Raw genomic sequence first — 16,331 nt, forward strand, 5'->3', positions numbered from 1 at the left:
CATACCTGGTTTTGTTACTGATTGCTTCACCTGCTCCGTGATTGCAGTCACGTGCCTCGGTATTTATTCTCCAGGTTTTCCTTTGTTTAGTATCAGCTCAGTCAGTCGATCAGCTGTTTTCTCTTGAGTTTTGTTGCTTTTCACAGATTCCTTTTTGCCGTGTTTCCTGCATCTGGGTCCTTCCCTTCCTAACTCAAACCATGAATCATGCCACTGAATGCTTGTTAGAATAGTTTTTCCTATAATTTCAGGTTTTTTGGGGAGGAATGACACACATTTCCTGCTGTTTGTGATTATATTCAGCCATCAGCTCTGCTTTTATTTTGTACAAATCTAATAAGAAGCTGCAGCTACAAACATGTTGGGTTTCTGGCTCTGAATTTCATGGATTTTCATTTGTTATGAAGTAAGAACCTGCATAAAAATGACTGTTTTCTTAATTCAAGTACGAAAGGGATTAGAGAGCAATGCATTCGGGCTGAAATCTGTCCTGGAGAAACAACTTTATATCAAGTTGGAAGCTTCTTGGATCACACAGGAAGTCTCCTGCTCACCTGACCTGATTAAACAGAACATAAACCAGTTGGAGTTCAGTTTTGGTTTCGGCTGCAGCCAGAGTGATGCTAACAGGAAGTAAAACACAACACACGTGATCAGTGTGGACACACCAACGTGGAAAAGCTTCTCTGAGCGGTTTTTCAGGATGAAAAAAGCTTCAACGTCGCTTCTCATCCTTTTAGTTTTAGGATCAGTCCCACATTTGAAAATCTGCTTGCTGTAAGAAGACAAACATCAATGCATATGAGTCTTTAACTGGAGCCGGAACAGAGTTCTGGTTTGTTTCAGCTGCATTCATGCGAGGGATGCAAAGTTAAACCAAAGCAGAGCTAACTGTTGTGCTGAAGGACCTCTGCGCTCTGTTTTTAGCCTGGATTTCTTTGCTCATATTCATATTGTTGCCTTTAAATGGAGCAGAAATGCCTTATAGAAGCTTCTGTTTACATTCTCTCCATCTCAGTGTCACTTTAAAGGAGAACTCCGGTATTTTTAAACCTGGACCTTATTTCTGGCATGAAATACGTTCATCTACTCACCGAGAACAGTTTGGTGAAAGTCAGCGTCCTTCAGAAGCTATTTAGATAACTCGCGATCAGCGTATATGCATATAACGGAGTGAACGGGGCTTAGAGGATGCAGCCTCTAAATAAGGCATTATCTGTCTTTATTTCACCAATACTTTAAGAAGAATGAATGAATGAACGTGTGCTATAGCTCTGTTAGCTCATAGCTGCTGTTATGTGGCTACTTGCAGCTATAGGAGAGCTAACGGAGGGATTTCTACACAGGCACTCTACTGGGACCACTTCATCCACACGCCCCCTGCAGCACAGTTTATTCACTCCGTGCTCTGTGACAGTCGGCTAACTTCACACAGAGTTTGCTGCTGATAGTTTTGTGCAACATGGCAGGATATTTATCAGATTTTGACAACGTGAACGACGACTTTGAGTTATCTAAATATCTTCCAAAAGACTTTCACCAAACTGTTCTCGGTGAGTAGATGAACGTATTTCATGCCAGAAATAAGGTTTAAAAATACCGGAGTTCCCCTTTAACTTACTATAATCAGAGCATCTTTGACATCATTAAACGCCCCTGCAGCGCCCCCTGCTGTCTGACTGTATTTGGAAGAAGTTGCTCTTCAAACAAAAATGAAGTCTGTCAGTAAAATGAAGCTTTCATAGTTATCTTTATTAAAGTATATTAAGTTACATTTTATTACTTGTTTGTGGTCTTTTGGGCAACAGATCCTGAAACATCTTCTCCCACGTGGTGACCTGCTCCTTCATGCTAACAGAGGTTTTATCCTCGGAGATGAAGGCCGTGCCAGACGCCATCTGACGCTCGTGGGCATCGTTGAGGCGGAGTTTTCCTGCTGTGTTGATGTGAGACTGTCAGCTGCTTCCACTGCAGACCATCAGATCCTCAAAGTGTGGAGGTTAAATAAAGCTGAGTCGACTCGGAGCTGAAATCCGGTTGATTAAAACCACAACCAGCATGATAGAAATGTTGTAAACTCTTATTGAATATAGAAATACTTCACTTCAGCCTTTTACTGTACCTATTATACACTTACTTTGGGATTCCTCTTATGCACGATTTATAGATACAAAAATCCTTTTCTTTACGTTCCTCCTTGGAAGTAAAAGGGCCAGAATTCAGAAGCTGGCAGAGCTTTTTTCCTTTGTGAAGCCAGCTGCTGGTTTGGCATCATGTGAAGGAGAATATTCACATGTCTGATCCAGCAAACCACCACAGCAACCGACTGCTCCGATGCTTGATATCAACCCATCAAGGTGAATGGAGTTTTTCCCAGCTGTGAGTATCTTAAAAAGCGAATTATTTGCAAACGCCACCTGTGTTAGGTTTTGTACTTCCATTTGCTGCTGTATGCATCTTGCATTGATGCCTAATTTAGAAAGACAGGAATATATTATCACTCTTACTTTGCCAAATATGACACAATCCATTTGCAGCAGGTTTGACCTCAAAGATGCAAACACTGACTGACTTTTCAATCACATTCAGTGGGTTAACAGCCACAGTTTGCTTATATAGTGGGTTGATGGGTTAAACACGAGCTAGATCAAATTCGTTGGTCAGGGAGTCTGAATTTGACCCTTTTACTGCACTTTACTAATTAACCAACTTCTGAAATCCCACTGCCAGATAGATTAGAAAAACAGAGGAGTATACATTACATTTGCAATGGCTTTCCTTCATTTTCCAGTTGAACTGTGCATGATGGAGTGAAGCACAAGTGAGAAAGTTCCATGAGTTGACAACTGTTTCTGTAAGTAACATCAAAAACTAACCATCAAGTGTCGATAAACAGAAAAAGTCAAACACAAAGAGAGATGTTGAGCCTAAATGTAAGGCCTAAATATCTGCAAATAGTGACAGTCGTGAGGAAACGAGACAAAAGATTCTGCTGACCGGAGCACCAGCAGCGCTTATGCTCATCACATCAAAGCGGCTCCTTAAAGGAGAACTCCGGTATTTTTAAACCTAGACCTTTATAGGTCCAGGTCTAGACCTAGATATTTAGATAACTGGAGATCCATATAACGGAGTGAACGGGGCTTAGAGGATGCAGCCTCTAAATAAGGCATTATCTGTCTTTATTTCACCAATACTTTAAGAAGAATGAATGAATGAACGTGTGCTATAGCTCTGTTAGCTCATAGCTGCTGTGTTGTTGTTATTGGCGGCTATCGGGGGGCTTATAGAGGGCTTTCTACACACTCGTCTGCTGGGATGATGTCATCGACCCCTGCAGCACAGTTTATTCACTCCGGTAAGAACGTCCATCTTACTCAAAGTTGTCATCCATGTTGTCAAAATCTGATAAATATCCTGCCATGTTGCACAAAACTATCAGCAGCAAACTCTGTGTGAAGTTAGCCGACTGTCACAGAGCACGGAGTGAATAAACTGTGCTGCAGGGGGGCGTGTGGATGAAGTGGTCCCAGTAGAGTGCCTGTGTAGAAATCCCTCCGTTAGCTCTCCTATAGCTGCAAGTAGCCACATAACAGCAGCTATGAGCTAACAGAGCTATAGCACACGTTCATTCATTCATTCTTCTTAAAGTATTGGTGAAATAAAGACAGATAATGCCTTATTTAGAGGCTGCATCCTCTAAGCCCCGTTCACTCCGTTATATGGATCTCCAGTTATCTAAATATCTTCAGAAGGACGCCGACTTTCACCAAACTGTTCTCGGTGAGCAGATGAACGTATTTCATGCCAGAAATAAGGTCCAGGTTTAAAAATACCGGAGTTCCCCTTTAAATAAGACGACAAGGAAAAGCCCCTTCTTCGCTGTTGACAAAGATGTAAAAACTGTGAATAAAACAGAAAACAAGAAGCAAAACCGGTTCCCTTGAAAGAGTTTATGCTCCAAAGGATTGGAGATAAACAGAACTTAGACCACCAGGGGGCAACAAGAGAATCAGACGTGACTGAGCTGAAGTGTGTTAACATGCAAACGTGTTTCAGCTTTAAAGGTCCAGTGTGCAGGATGTGCTGAGCTGCCACCAACTAAATACCTGCACCTGAACCAGGGTAGTCCAGGGTAGGTGGAGGTGGTGTTTTCTCCCCCTGGTGTCATGAAGTAACAAGGCGGGGGGCGAGGAGGGGCAATTCCACACTAAGGAAAACATATTTATGGATATTACATTGCATTCCTGCCCATAAATAAGCCACACTGGAAAGCTTTTACCCAGTGATGATGCGCAGCGTGTCACAGAAATGGCTAAAATGACAGAAACGTGTCCAAGATTCCTCGCTTGTCTTGATCCAACTAACCAACGCCCGGGGGGGGGGAGAGAGATGAAAGCCTACCAGTTAGTTACAATCAATTAGGTGCAGCTTTAAGCCTGGGGAGTGCTAACAAAGCCTAGAGATAAAGGTGCATGTCGTATAACCAGTGCACTGACTCCATTACAACTATCGAAGGGAAACGCACAGTAACATCATCCTTAAACATTTTCAGGACCAGTTAGGTTATAGAAACTGCTGGATCGAACTGGAGCTTTACTTTTATCTGTTTCTACGATCTGGATTCACAACAAAATGAAGTATTCCTTTGTTAAAATGTTAGCGTGGTCGTTAGCGGTGGCCCTCGTTAGTTAGCATCGATACATGTATTTTGGGATCACAAACACAATCCGGTTCAGGCTCGGTGTAAATGTTCCAGTTTCCATTATCAGCCGTACATTTGTTCGACCGGGCTTCAGCGTTCAGCCACCACAGAAGAAGAAGAGCTGGCTCCTCTGTGGTTCAGTCTGCAGCGAGTCCTCTGCAGCCGCTGCTCGCTCTACATGATGCTGCACTTCCCCTTCAGCTTGTCGGCTCGTTTCTGTTTTCCCGATCGTTTTCCGTCGATGCTCAGGCTCATGTCCCTCTTCTTCTCCAGCGCCAGCAGCTCCTGAAACAGTTCTTTCACGTTGGTGTTTGTCTTGGCCGACGTCTCCATGAAGGCACACTTCCAGGTGGCGGCCTGAGCCTCGCCATCCTTCGTCTGCACCTCACGTTGGCCCGTCTCGTCGCTCTTGTTGCCCACAAGCATGATGGGAATGGACTCCACGCTGCCCTTAATCGCCAAAATCTGCAAAGATAAGATGTCACAGCAGTTAGAACCACAATCAGAGCATCGATTAACAAGTTCTAAAGTTACGTAGCTTTGTTCTGTGGAGCCCAGGAACAGATAAGAATAAGAATAAGAAGTGTGGATAAAAGAAAAAAGATGCTGTTGCCGGGACAGTAAGTAGAGATGAGCTGAACATAGATGCTGTGAGAATCTCTGTTCTATGTGTGGAACAAATCCAAGCTGCTCTTGGTCACTTTGGAGCTGCTGTTGGTCCCTTAGCTTTGCTCTGCTGTGGAAAATGCAGAAGTCACATTGGACAAAGATCTGCTTTGTGGTGGAGTGGAACTAAGTGGGAAATAACCTGTGCCTCTTTGTTAGCTTTTTGATGGGCTGCAGATCTGAAAATATCTACAAGTCTTAGCGAAGGATACCTCCCTGAAGATATATCACTGCTCCAGCTCTGTGCTTTGTGATTGAAGCTGTAATCAATAAGTGAGTGTGTGCCAGGGCCAGAGGCATGTCCACTGTCACTTCTGGGGTTTAAGTGGGGTTTGATCAGGGCTTGAGGTCTGAGGAGGAAAAGACTCCGGCCAGACGGGGCATAAAAGACGTCACGGTGACAGCGTTTAACTGTGGCTTTAGATGGGAAACTGGGTGTTAAGAACCAGGCTCAGCAGCTCCCCAACTGCAACTTTCTTCAGCTAAAATTAAGTTTAACCAGGATTGAACAAGATTTACTGGTCATTTAAGGACACTAAAGATCTTCAGTCAGTGAGTTTTTAAACAAATTTCATTTCATCGTTTTTGCAAACTAAACAAAACAATCTAAAAATGGAGCAAATTAAGCCAAAAATCCCCCAAAAATCCAAGCTGCACTTAGCAGCAGCTGCTTTATTTTAACCAAACACTCATATGAGGATACCTCAGATAAATATCTGTGTGAGTCGACTCTATGCCTTCAGGAATCTGACATGTCTGTTATATCTGCGGTGTATTTAGATCTTCCTTTTGGCTCTGCGGTAGATCTATTACAGCACACATTCGCATCCATCTACCTGAAAACATTTACTTTTAAACAGATCTAGCTTTACATTCGCAGATACTGTACATGTTATTGGATTTTTATGTGCCTTTGAACACAGCCACACCTGAAACTCAAAGATGTTTTTAGCTCTGAGTCACAAGCATTGAAGACAGCTCTGACTCACGGCTCTGACTCACTGAGAGCCAATGGGGAAGCAATTCTGCAAAGTTCCCTTTGTTTTCCCTTTTCTTACGAAAAGTGTCCAGACCAGAGGCATTCAACCCGATTAAAGGGGAACTCCGGTATTTTTAAACCTTATTTCTGGCATGAAATACGTTCATCTGCTCACCGAGAACAGTTTGGTGAAAGTCGGCGTCCTTCAGAAGATATTTAGATAACTGGAGATCCATATAACGGAGTGAACGGGGCTTAGAGGATGCAGCCTCTAAATAAGGCATTATCTGTCTTTATTTCACCAATACTTTAAGAAGAATGAATGAATGAACGTGTGCTATAGCTCTGTTAGCTCATAGCTGCTGTTATGTGGCTACTTGCAGCTATAGGAGAGCTAACGGAGGGAGTTCTACACAGGCACTCTACTGGGACCACTTCATCCACACGCCCCCCTGCAGCACAGTTTATTCACTCCGTGCTCTGTGACAGTCGGCTAACTTCACACAGAGTTTGCTGCTGATAGTTTTGTGCAACATGGCAGGATATTTAGCAGATTTTGACGATGTGAACGACGACTTTGAGTAAGATGGACGTTCTTACCGGAGTGAATAAACTGTAAAAATAAGTGTAAAACGAATAATGGAATAATCAGACACAGCTGAAGCAAGAAAAACACTTTAACAGTTTGTAAATGCAGCAGAAAAACACCATTTTTTTTTTTTTTACTGTTCTTCACCATGAAAAAATGTATTTACTGTTCTTTAATATTTTTTTTCTCTTTCTTTGTTTTGGAAGTGCTGCAGCAGCGCGTCGATGACATCATCACAGTAGAAAAGTGTGTAGAAAGCCCTCTATAAGCCCCCCGATAGCCGCCAATAACAACAACACAGCAGCTCTGAGCTAACAGAGCTATAGCACACGTTCATTCATTCATTCTTCTTAAAGTATTGGTGAAATAAAGACAGATAATGCCTTATTTAGAGGCTGCATCCTCTAAGCCCCGTTCACTCCGTTATATGGATCTCCAGTTATCTAAATATCTTCTGAAGGACGCCGACTTTCACCAAACTGTTCTCAGTGAGCAGATGAACGTATTTCATGCCAGAAATAAGGTCTGTTAAAGAAGATTCTGATCTGACGGAAACAAGATGCAACACAAGCAGCATGAAGAATAAAACGCCACCTGCTGGTAGATGGGTTTCAGCTCCTCCAGGGATTGGCGGCTGGTGATGGAGAACACCAGGATGAAGGCGTGGCCTTTGGAGATGGACAGACGCTGCATGGCGGGAAACTGGTGACTTCCTGTCGTGTCAGTGATCTGCAGCGTGCAGACACTCTTATCGCAGCTGATCACCTGCAGAGGCAACAGACAGTAATCAATATGACTCAGGATCTGAACGGGACACCGGGTTTCTGGGGGCTCCACCGGTTTAATAGTCTGAAGAAGATCCGATTCAAATAATCCGATTGAATCTGTGAACTCCTCAATGCATCCATATGCTGCGATAGACAGAAATCGACTTATTGATACATCCAATCCATCTTGTAGCTGCTTACTTGAGTCTTTATGGTGAATCTGTGTTTCTTTGAAGTCACGCTTTGTGCTTTTCCTGTGATTTTGATTATTTTGTGCATCTTTAACACAGCTCATTGTCTCTTTGTGGTCACTTTTAAGCCCCATTGTGAGGTACTTTTGCACATTTATGGTCATATTTAGTCTTTAAGGTTGTTTATGTCTCATTGAGGATTTTTTTAAGCTTGATTGGTGTCTCTTAAGAACTCTGCTGTGTTCCTTTGGGGTACTTTTATGGCTCTCTGTGGTCGTTTTGTGTCTCTCGGGCACTCAAACAATCAAACAAAGACCTCATACTCATCATTTATTGTGTGTTTTTCTCTGTGAAGCATCAAACAGGTAAACTACAGAAACCTTCAGATCACACATGCATGTAAGTTAGATCGGCTGGTGCCCCACCTGTGTGTAGGTGTCCTCCACTGTGGGGATGTAGGTGTCTCTGAAGGTGCCTTTAACAAACCGAAGAACGAGCGAGCTCTTCCCCACCCCGCCGGCTCCGAACACCACCACCCGGTAGTCATTACTCTGCTCAGGCATTCTGGAAGCTGAAGTCCACCTGCCACTCTGGATCAATCACCTGTACACTGGAGACGGGATCGATTATTCAACAGAGTTTACTCCTAAAATAACTCTTTGATCCACAGAGTTTGTGTCTCTGTTCTGTTCTGTTCGCACACATTATTCATATAGAATAATCATCATGTTCGATTCAATTGACTCCACATGGAACTTTAATTTACCCTGTAAAATAATCCCAGATGAAGCATTTTTTTAATTTATTTTCATTGTAGGATAACTATCTCCCCACAAAGTTGACAAAGAAGCAACAAAGAGACCCAGACTGACACCAAATGATGCTTCTGCTCTCAGTTTGAGCATAGCAGGGCCCTGTTGTATCAGAATCCAACCACAGGTAATGTGCATTGATGGAAAATGTTACGCAGCAGCTTCAACCGCTTTCTCTGAAGCAAACTGTTGGAAACTTTTAATTATCAGGGATAAATTAACAAACTGAGACGAGTTGGAATGCAGGAAATCAGTCGGATTCAAACTATCTGATTATGTTGTGATAGAGTTCAATGTTAAAAGCACTGATATCTTAAAAGTTGACATTAGGAATAAAGTGTCTTTTTTTCTATACTTGGGACCACATGTTTGGGTGTTTGCATATAACTTGAGATAGAAATGAGCTTCTGCCATGTCTTTGTTTCACGTTTTATATCCTGACGAGGAAAATTTGACTTCTAACAGACGTTCTTTGTTTTCCCTCTTGAGTTAGAAATTGAAACCCCAATTTCCCATTTGTCATTGAATGCACCGTTGGCGGTTCTTCCATATAACAGTTCGTAAAGGGGAACTCCGGTATTTTTAAACCTGGACCTTATTTCTGGCATGAAATACGTTCATCTACTCACCGAGAACAGTTTGGGCTAACGGAGGGATTTCTACACAGGCACTCTACTGGGACCACTTCATCCACACGCCCCCCTGCAGCACAGCTCATTCACTCCGGTAAGAACGTCCATCTTACTCAAAGTCGTCATCCATGTTGTCAAAATCTGATAAATATCCTGCCATGTTGCACAAAACTATCAGCAGCAAACTCTGTGTGAAGTTAGCCGACTGTCACAGAGCACGGAGTGAATAAACTGTGCTGCAGGGGGGCGTGTGGATGAAGTGGTCCCAGTAGAGTGCCTGTGTAGAAATCCCTCCGTTAGCTCTCCTATAGCTGCAAGTAGCCACATAACAGCAGCTATGAGCTAACAGAGCTATAGCACACGTTCATTCATTCATTCTTCTTAAAGTATTGGTGAAATAAAGACAGATAATGCCTTATTCAGAGGCTGCATCCTCTAAGCCCCGTTCACTCCGTTATATGGATCTCCAGTTATCTAAATATCTTCTGAAGGACGCCGACTTTCTCCAAACTGTTCTCAGTGAGCAGATGAACGTATTTCATGCCAGAAATAAGGTCTAAAAATACCGGAGTTCCCCTTTCATGTCATTCACTCAAACGTTGAACAAAACACGGAGGAATGGCGTGAAAGTGAAGCCCAGGTTTTATGGAGCTGATATTTGATAAAGAAAGTTACTTTGTGAGTGTTTGAGGGTAAAATTGCTGTTTGCTTTGTTTTAGGGTGACAACATGCTTCAAGGTATATTGAGTTGTATTGATCTTAAAAAAGGCTGATCCTGCAGAAGAAAAGGGGTGGAGTGAAGTGAATGGGCCGCTGTACGCCACAAAAGGGGGAATTCATAGTGGAAAAGGGAGCTGCTGCACTGGATTTCTGTGGCAAATGATGTCAGCTTGTGAAAAAAAGGGCATAATGTATCTATCTTTCTCTTTCCTTGTCACTGATCAGTTTCCTGATCAGTTTCCTGATCAGTTCAGTCTCAGACGTGCATGAAGCCAACATGCAGCACAGGTGGAGGTGGCTGCTCAGACCAATCAGAACTCGGTTTAAGGCTAACTGTTGAAAGCACAGAACAAAGTAAAGCCGGCAAACAGAAGAACAAAAACAGCTCCTGGAAGGGAGGTTGATGGATGTCCATTCGGCTTCCCATTTCAAACTTTTCTTTTGCTTTGATTAAAGCAATCCACCTTGAAATAGTATCATTTACAACAGTACTGCTGGTGTTTCTCCGTCAGGGAAGCTTCTCCTCCTGCCTGACGTCACCGCCTCCTTATCGGCTCAGCAGACTCGCACCAGCGACCAATCAGTCGCTCGTTAACTGCTCTCCACAATGAGCTGCACACGCACAAACGCACGCCTGCCTCCTGAAAGCATCCCTTGTGTTCGCTGACATAACCGTGGCAGCCTCACAATGTAGTGTGCGTGCGTGCGTGCGTGCGTGCGTGTTGTCGTGGTTACGAGGCTCGGAGGAGAGACGGCAGTGACAGAGACGGACTGCAGAGTCTCATGCGCTGGGAGAGTGGCGCAAACGTGTCATCGCCAGAAGGGCCGTTGTCATGGTTACTCGCCTGCCCACATCCCCTGACGTCATTTCCTGTGCGCGCGCAGGCAGGCAGGCAGGAAGGAGGGAAAACACCAGCGACCGAACCGGCTGCAGACAAATGACCTGATGTGTGACAGCAGTGAAGAAGAAGCGCAACAAAAGGTTGAATTAACGTCACAATTACCGACGCGCATTTTAAAGTAAATAAAAAAATAGATGAAGCGATGTGAAGCAACTATAAGAAATATATATTCTGAACAAAATACATTTGAAGCGTTATTATTCCAATATATTTTCTGATTAGTGTGTGTTTATGCCTCTGAGTTTGTGAGAAAAACGCAGATCAGCTGCGTGAAAATCGGGGATCTCCTTCATGGAGGGAGACGCCTGATCATCTGCTGGTTTGTTTCTCTCCTGACAGATCATCAGTCTGAGGAAGGAGGCAGAGAGTTGTCTCAGTTTTCTCTGCTGACTGAACTCACTCACTGCATCTTAACAGTTCTCCCAGATCTATTCCAGGTGTTTTTCTCTGCCGCTGAGGACCGATATGAGCACTGAAGCTCGGTGACCTGATGTCCGGATCGATGAAGTAGTGCTTGGCTGTTATCTGTGGACACAACACTGGTTCATCCCTGGAGTTTGGAGCTTGAATAATTCATAGGTCAGAGTTACGTGTTCAGGTAGAAGGACTGAAAACGAGTGAAAAAGCAGAAAATGTCCAAAGAAGAACTTTGAAAGACCTTCAGAAAGCTGGAGAACCACTTTAAAAGATGATCAGAAAGTCTGGCTGCTTGGAGGGAAAGAGGAAGAAACGAAGGCTGGATCAGGCAGCTGCATCTGTGACTTCAGTTCAAAATGACAGAATTCAAATCATATCCAGTCCCAGACAGCAGGATATATCAACCAACCAATTAACAGCTTATTTATAGGACCAGTTCTGTCATATTCTAACCCTCTAAAAGGAGAAAGTGACACAAACAGCGACAGATGTAACCCACACTGAGGCTGGAACAGGAAGCTGCTGCAGTGACTTTAATTCATGTTTTAAATGTATACTTTACGATGAAAAATGACAGAATTCAAATCATATCCAGTCCCAGACAGCAGGATATATCAACCAACCAATTAACAGCTTATTTATAGGTCCAGTTCTGTCATATTCTAACCCTCTAAAATGAGAAAGTGACACAAACAGCGACAGATGTAACTCACACTGAGGCTGGAACAGGAAGCTGCTGCAGTGTATCACAGGCTTTCTACTCTCTGGGTCGCCTGGTACCTTCGGGTTGCATCTCTGCCTTTTGCAGATGAGGCGGTTCTTTTGGCGTCTTCGAGCCGTGAACCGCAGCGTGCACCGGAAAGGTGAAGGGAAGTTTATAGGGATGTTGTTGGGATGTGAGCGGGACTGACAGACTAGCTTCTTGTAGAGCACATGTGTCAAAGTCCGGTCCTGGAGGGCCGCTGTCCTGCAGCTTTTAGACGTTTCCCTGCTTCAATGCACCTGATTCATATTAAATGGATCACTTCGAAGGATTGTTAAGCTCTGCAGCAGCCTGCTGATGATGCATTGATCTGAATCAGGTGCATTGAAGCAGGGAAACGTCTAAAACCTGCCGGACAGCGGCCCTCCAGGACCGGACTTTGACATCCCTGCTGTAGAGCTACAGCTCAGCTGAATGGCGAAGCTTCGGATTTACTGGTCCATCTTTGCTCACTTATCTGGGTCTGGTAGCAACATCTGGGAGAGAATGTGTCACAGTTTATGTTTCATTGGGTTCTGTTCTGGTCATGTTTCCCTCTGCCAGCCCTGCTTCATTGTTCCCAGCTGCACAGCATTCACTGATCACTCCCTCCACAGTATTTAGCCTCCTGGTTTCCTCTCATTCACGGCAGAATCCTCACTATCCCTTCATGCCACTGAAAGATAAGGCTGGTTTTGCCTCATAGTATTTATTTCACAGTCTTGTTTCCACAGTTAATCCTAGTCCTCTTTTGTTTGTCATAGTCTTTTTCCACGTTTAAGTATTTTTGCTTTTGCTCCCTGTTTTGGAATAAACCTTTTTTTTTAACTAAAAGAGCTGCTTCTGGGTCCTGCCTCTCCACCAGTTCTTGACAGAATGAGGTCGTGGATACAAGCTGAAGTGAGTTTCCCTCAGAGGTTGGCTGGGCTCAGCCATAGAGATGAGGTGAGGAGCTCCACCACATAGAAAGGTGGTTCATCTGGTGAGGATGCCTCCTGGTTGGAGGCCTGGGGGAGACCCAGGACTCCCTGGGGGGGATTATATATCCCCTCTGGCCTGGGATCCCCCAGGAGTAGCTGGATGTCTGGGTTTCCCACCTGAACCTGTTGCCCCAGTGACCCAACTTCATGGATCTCTTACTCTCATGTGATGTATAAGCACACTGTAGCTGTGAATATTATTGATAGGCTAAATTTTAACCACAGCTCGCACTGCATTTACTTTTAATCCATCAAGTTCAACAGAACAGGATAAATTCTGAGATGTTGGGTCATTTTTCTGAAAGCTTTTTGCTTTATTTCTAAGTTTATTTAAAATGATTCCTCTTCAACAGCTGGTTGTAATGTTGTTAGAATATTCAAAAGAAGCCGTGATGATGGTATTTTACAGTCATGACAACACACGCGCGCGCGCGCGCGCGCACACTGACCTGCTGCTTTGTTCTCGTTTCAATCAGCTGCAGCTCCACAGTCTCATTATCTCCTCACATCATGTTAATCTGTGTGACCACACTCAATGCTAAGGAGGGCTCGAGCACGCGCGCAGCTGGACACGTGCACCCCTTCCCATTACATATACGTGCACACACACACACACACACACATGCATGCAGCGATGAGAGAGCCAGTTCAGCACCGAGCCGGGCGGTGAAATCACACCGACCGTGTTGCTCCGTTCCCCGGCTGCTATCTGCCAACCTTACCCGGGTGACGGTGCGTGGTTGTCGGTGTGAGTGTCGGCGGTGTAGCCGGTGTGGATGTGATCTCCGCGGACTCACCGAGGCTCTGCGGATCCTTTGGGTTTCTCTCTGTGGATATGCGCGGGGTTTGTCTACTCCGGAGCAGTTGTGAGCATCCTGAATCCTCCGCTGTCTGACTCACACCACCATCATCATCATCATCATCATCGGACCTTCTTCTGATCGGCACACTGCAACCCTCCTCTTCCTCTTCTTCCTCCTCCTCCTCCTCCTCCCTGCTCCATCACCCCCTTCCTCTCCTCCGCTGGCAAAAACAAGAAACAAGACTTCCGTTTGGATTTCTTTCGTTTGATTTCCAGAATAAAGATTTTACTCTGACAGAAACATTTTTATTTTATCATACAAAGACCTCCAATTACGAGACACGTGCGTATCATTGTAACCAAATAAACAATAATAAGTGAGACAGAAACAAAGTGATTTATGTCTGCATCATAGGACTCCAGCCGTGGCTTTTATGGCTCTAACGTGGATAATCAAGAGTAGAGTCAAATCAAAGCGATGGTCATAAAAAGGCGCTTTTTCCTTTTAATTTGAAGACTTTAAAATGCTGTCAGCCGGAAGTCTCATTTCCAGCATCACTCTGAGGGGAAAAATCCAGTTTCTCTCACACCTTCAGCTCCATCAGCGTCACTCAGACACGTCATCAGGGGAGAAAATAGAACAGGGCCGAAAATTATAAAACATCAACCGTGAATCATGTCAGGTCACGTGAGAAAGATGCTGCAATAAAGGCTGTATTTCTCTAAATTAACCCGTATTCTGACTGTTAACTGATTGTTGGCGACTCGGAATGAATGATTTCAAAGAATCTTTTTAAAGTGTGTACTTTTAACTTAAATCCAAAAACAATGCATCTAATTATTCACTCAGATTAAATACAACAACGATTAAATGATGCAGCTGAATTGTTTTAGCTGCTAGATTTCCTAACAGAGCTGTTATAAATGAAACAGGTGATGATGACGTCACTTTGAGGCTTGACTGAGGACCAAAAATGAAAGAATCTGCGGATAAAAATCAACTGAAAACTGCTGCAGATCTTTTCTGATGCCAAACATATATTTGGATGTTTATTTTCATGGTTTTCAGATCAAGTCAGTTGTTGATACCCTCAGGGAGGAAGTAGCTGAAATAAATCTGCAAAAAGAAAACAGGAAATATAGAAATAAAAGTTTTTTTTTAATGCAATAAAAATTAAATCTGTTATCTGATTGGTTTGTGTTAAGAAAATAGAGCAAAATCTAGAATTTGACGCGACATTCATTAAAAGTTGTGTCCCATCGTGTTCCTTCAGCTTCCTTTAATGACTCTTTTTAATGCTTTGAACTGAGTTTTTCACAGGAATCTGAGTCCATTCCTGCTGAATCCCAGATTCCAGCTGCTCAGCTCAATGATCACTGATCACTGATCGGATCAATGGAACTCGATGCTTCTCTTTGTTCTGATGGAGGCTCGTAAAAATCTGCCATGAATCCTGAAAATAATCAAATCTTTTCCAGAATTTCTGCTGTTTTACTTCAGCTTCTGACTTTTAAATCTCGTATTTTTGAACGTTTTCTTCATCTGATTTTGTTTCTTGAATAAATACTGATTTAAATTATTTAAAATGTGACGATTGTTCCGACGCAGACACACAAACTGATGGAAAGTTTTTTAAAAGGTCAACAAAAACGTTTTCACCAACCAGCTTCAGTGTTCAGAACCAGATCCAGAACCTGAAGCAGCACCACTCAGTGAAAGCTGCTCCAGACTCATGTTTCCATCCTTCAGCTTCCTTTAATGACTCTTTTTGATGCTTTGAACTGAGTTTTTCACAGGAATCCGAGTCCATTCCTGCTGAATCCCAGATTCCAGCTGCTCAGCAGTCCCTGGTTGTCTGGTTCTCCTCTTCATGATGCTCCAACATCTGCAGCAGCAGACAGATGTGGGCTGCAGGCAGGCAGCCGAGCTCACACACTCTGAGTGTATGAAGCTGCTGGAAGTCCTGCAGAATGAGGTCTGGCATCGTCCTGCTGAAATAACCACAGAAGTCACCTTGATGGCAGCATCTGTCTCTCCAGAACTCCAACATCCAGCTGTGCATCAGTGGTACCTTCACCCAGATGAAGCCCTCCATGCCATGGACTCTGCTGCAGCCCCAGACCATCACAGACGCTGGCTTTAAACCTTCCTCTGAGAACAGCTGGATGCTCTTTCTCAGCAGTTTGTCCCAGAAGCAGCTGAAACGTGGACTCATCTGCCCACAGAACCCGTGTCCACTGTCTTTCTGTCCCTCTGAGATGAGCTGGAGTCCAGAGAACTGGGCCGTGGTTCTGCTCAGAGCTGATATATGGCTTCCTCCTGGTGTGATGCAGCTTCAGCTCACATTTCTGGATGCAGCCGTGGACTGTGTTGAGTGGAAATGCTTTTCCCAGCTCCTCCTGAGCCCATGTGGCTGTATGGATCAT

At 43.9% G+C, this 16,331-nt stretch overlaps 3 protein-coding genes across 3 annotated transcripts in view; 1 reads left to right on the forward strand and 2 right to left on the reverse strand.

The window, feature by feature from the left end:
- The window catches only part of LOC140311517 (tripartite motif-containing protein 16-like), a 252,966-nt gene that overhangs the window by 209,762 nt on the left and 26,873 nt on the right, over positions 1 to 16,331 (forward strand). The window lies entirely within an intron of this gene.
- pycr3 (pyrroline-5-carboxylate reductase 3) overlaps positions 1 to 16,331 on the reverse strand; it is a 404,375-nt gene that overhangs the window by 5,465 nt on the left and 382,579 nt on the right. The gene's annotated exons all lie outside the window — the stretch shown is intronic.
- LOC140311508 (GTP-binding protein Di-Ras1-like) lies at positions 1,740 to 14,119 on the reverse strand. Its single transcript, XM_072388895.1, has 4 exons — positions 13,900 to 14,119; positions 8,323 to 8,507; positions 7,534 to 7,704; positions 1,740 to 5,170 (listed from the first exon to the last, which is right to left on the reverse strand). The coding sequence occupies exons 2-4, from the start codon at positions 8,458 to 8,460 to the stop codon at positions 4,880 to 4,882; spliced, it is 600 nt and encodes a 199-aa protein (XP_072244996.1). The 5' UTR covers positions 8,461 to 8,507; positions 13,900 to 14,119; the 3' UTR covers positions 1,740 to 4,879.

This window comes from Leuresthes tenuis, unplaced genomic scaffold, assembly GCF_036924035.1.
Source record: "Leuresthes tenuis unplaced genomic scaffold, fLeuTen1.0.hap1 SCAF_7, whole genome shotgun sequence".
NCBI classification, from domain to species: domain Eukaryota; kingdom Metazoa; phylum Chordata; class Actinopteri; order Atheriniformes; family Atherinopsidae; genus Leuresthes; species Leuresthes tenuis.

Excerpts from the sequence above, each read along its gene's own strand:
- LOC140311508 (XM_072388895.1), bottom strand. The coding sequence starts at position 8,460 with ATGCCTGAGCAGAGTAATGACTACCGGGTGGTGGTGTTCGGAGCCGGC. Across the intron at positions 7,705-8,322 it reads TGGAGGACACCTACACACAG|GTGATCAGCTGCGATAAGAG; the intron begins GTGGGGCACCAG and ends TTGCCTCTGCAG. Across the intron at positions 5,171-7,533 it reads TGAAACCCATCTACCAGCAG|ATTTTGGCGATTAAGGGCAG; the intron begins GTGGCGTTTTAT and ends TTATCTTTGCAG.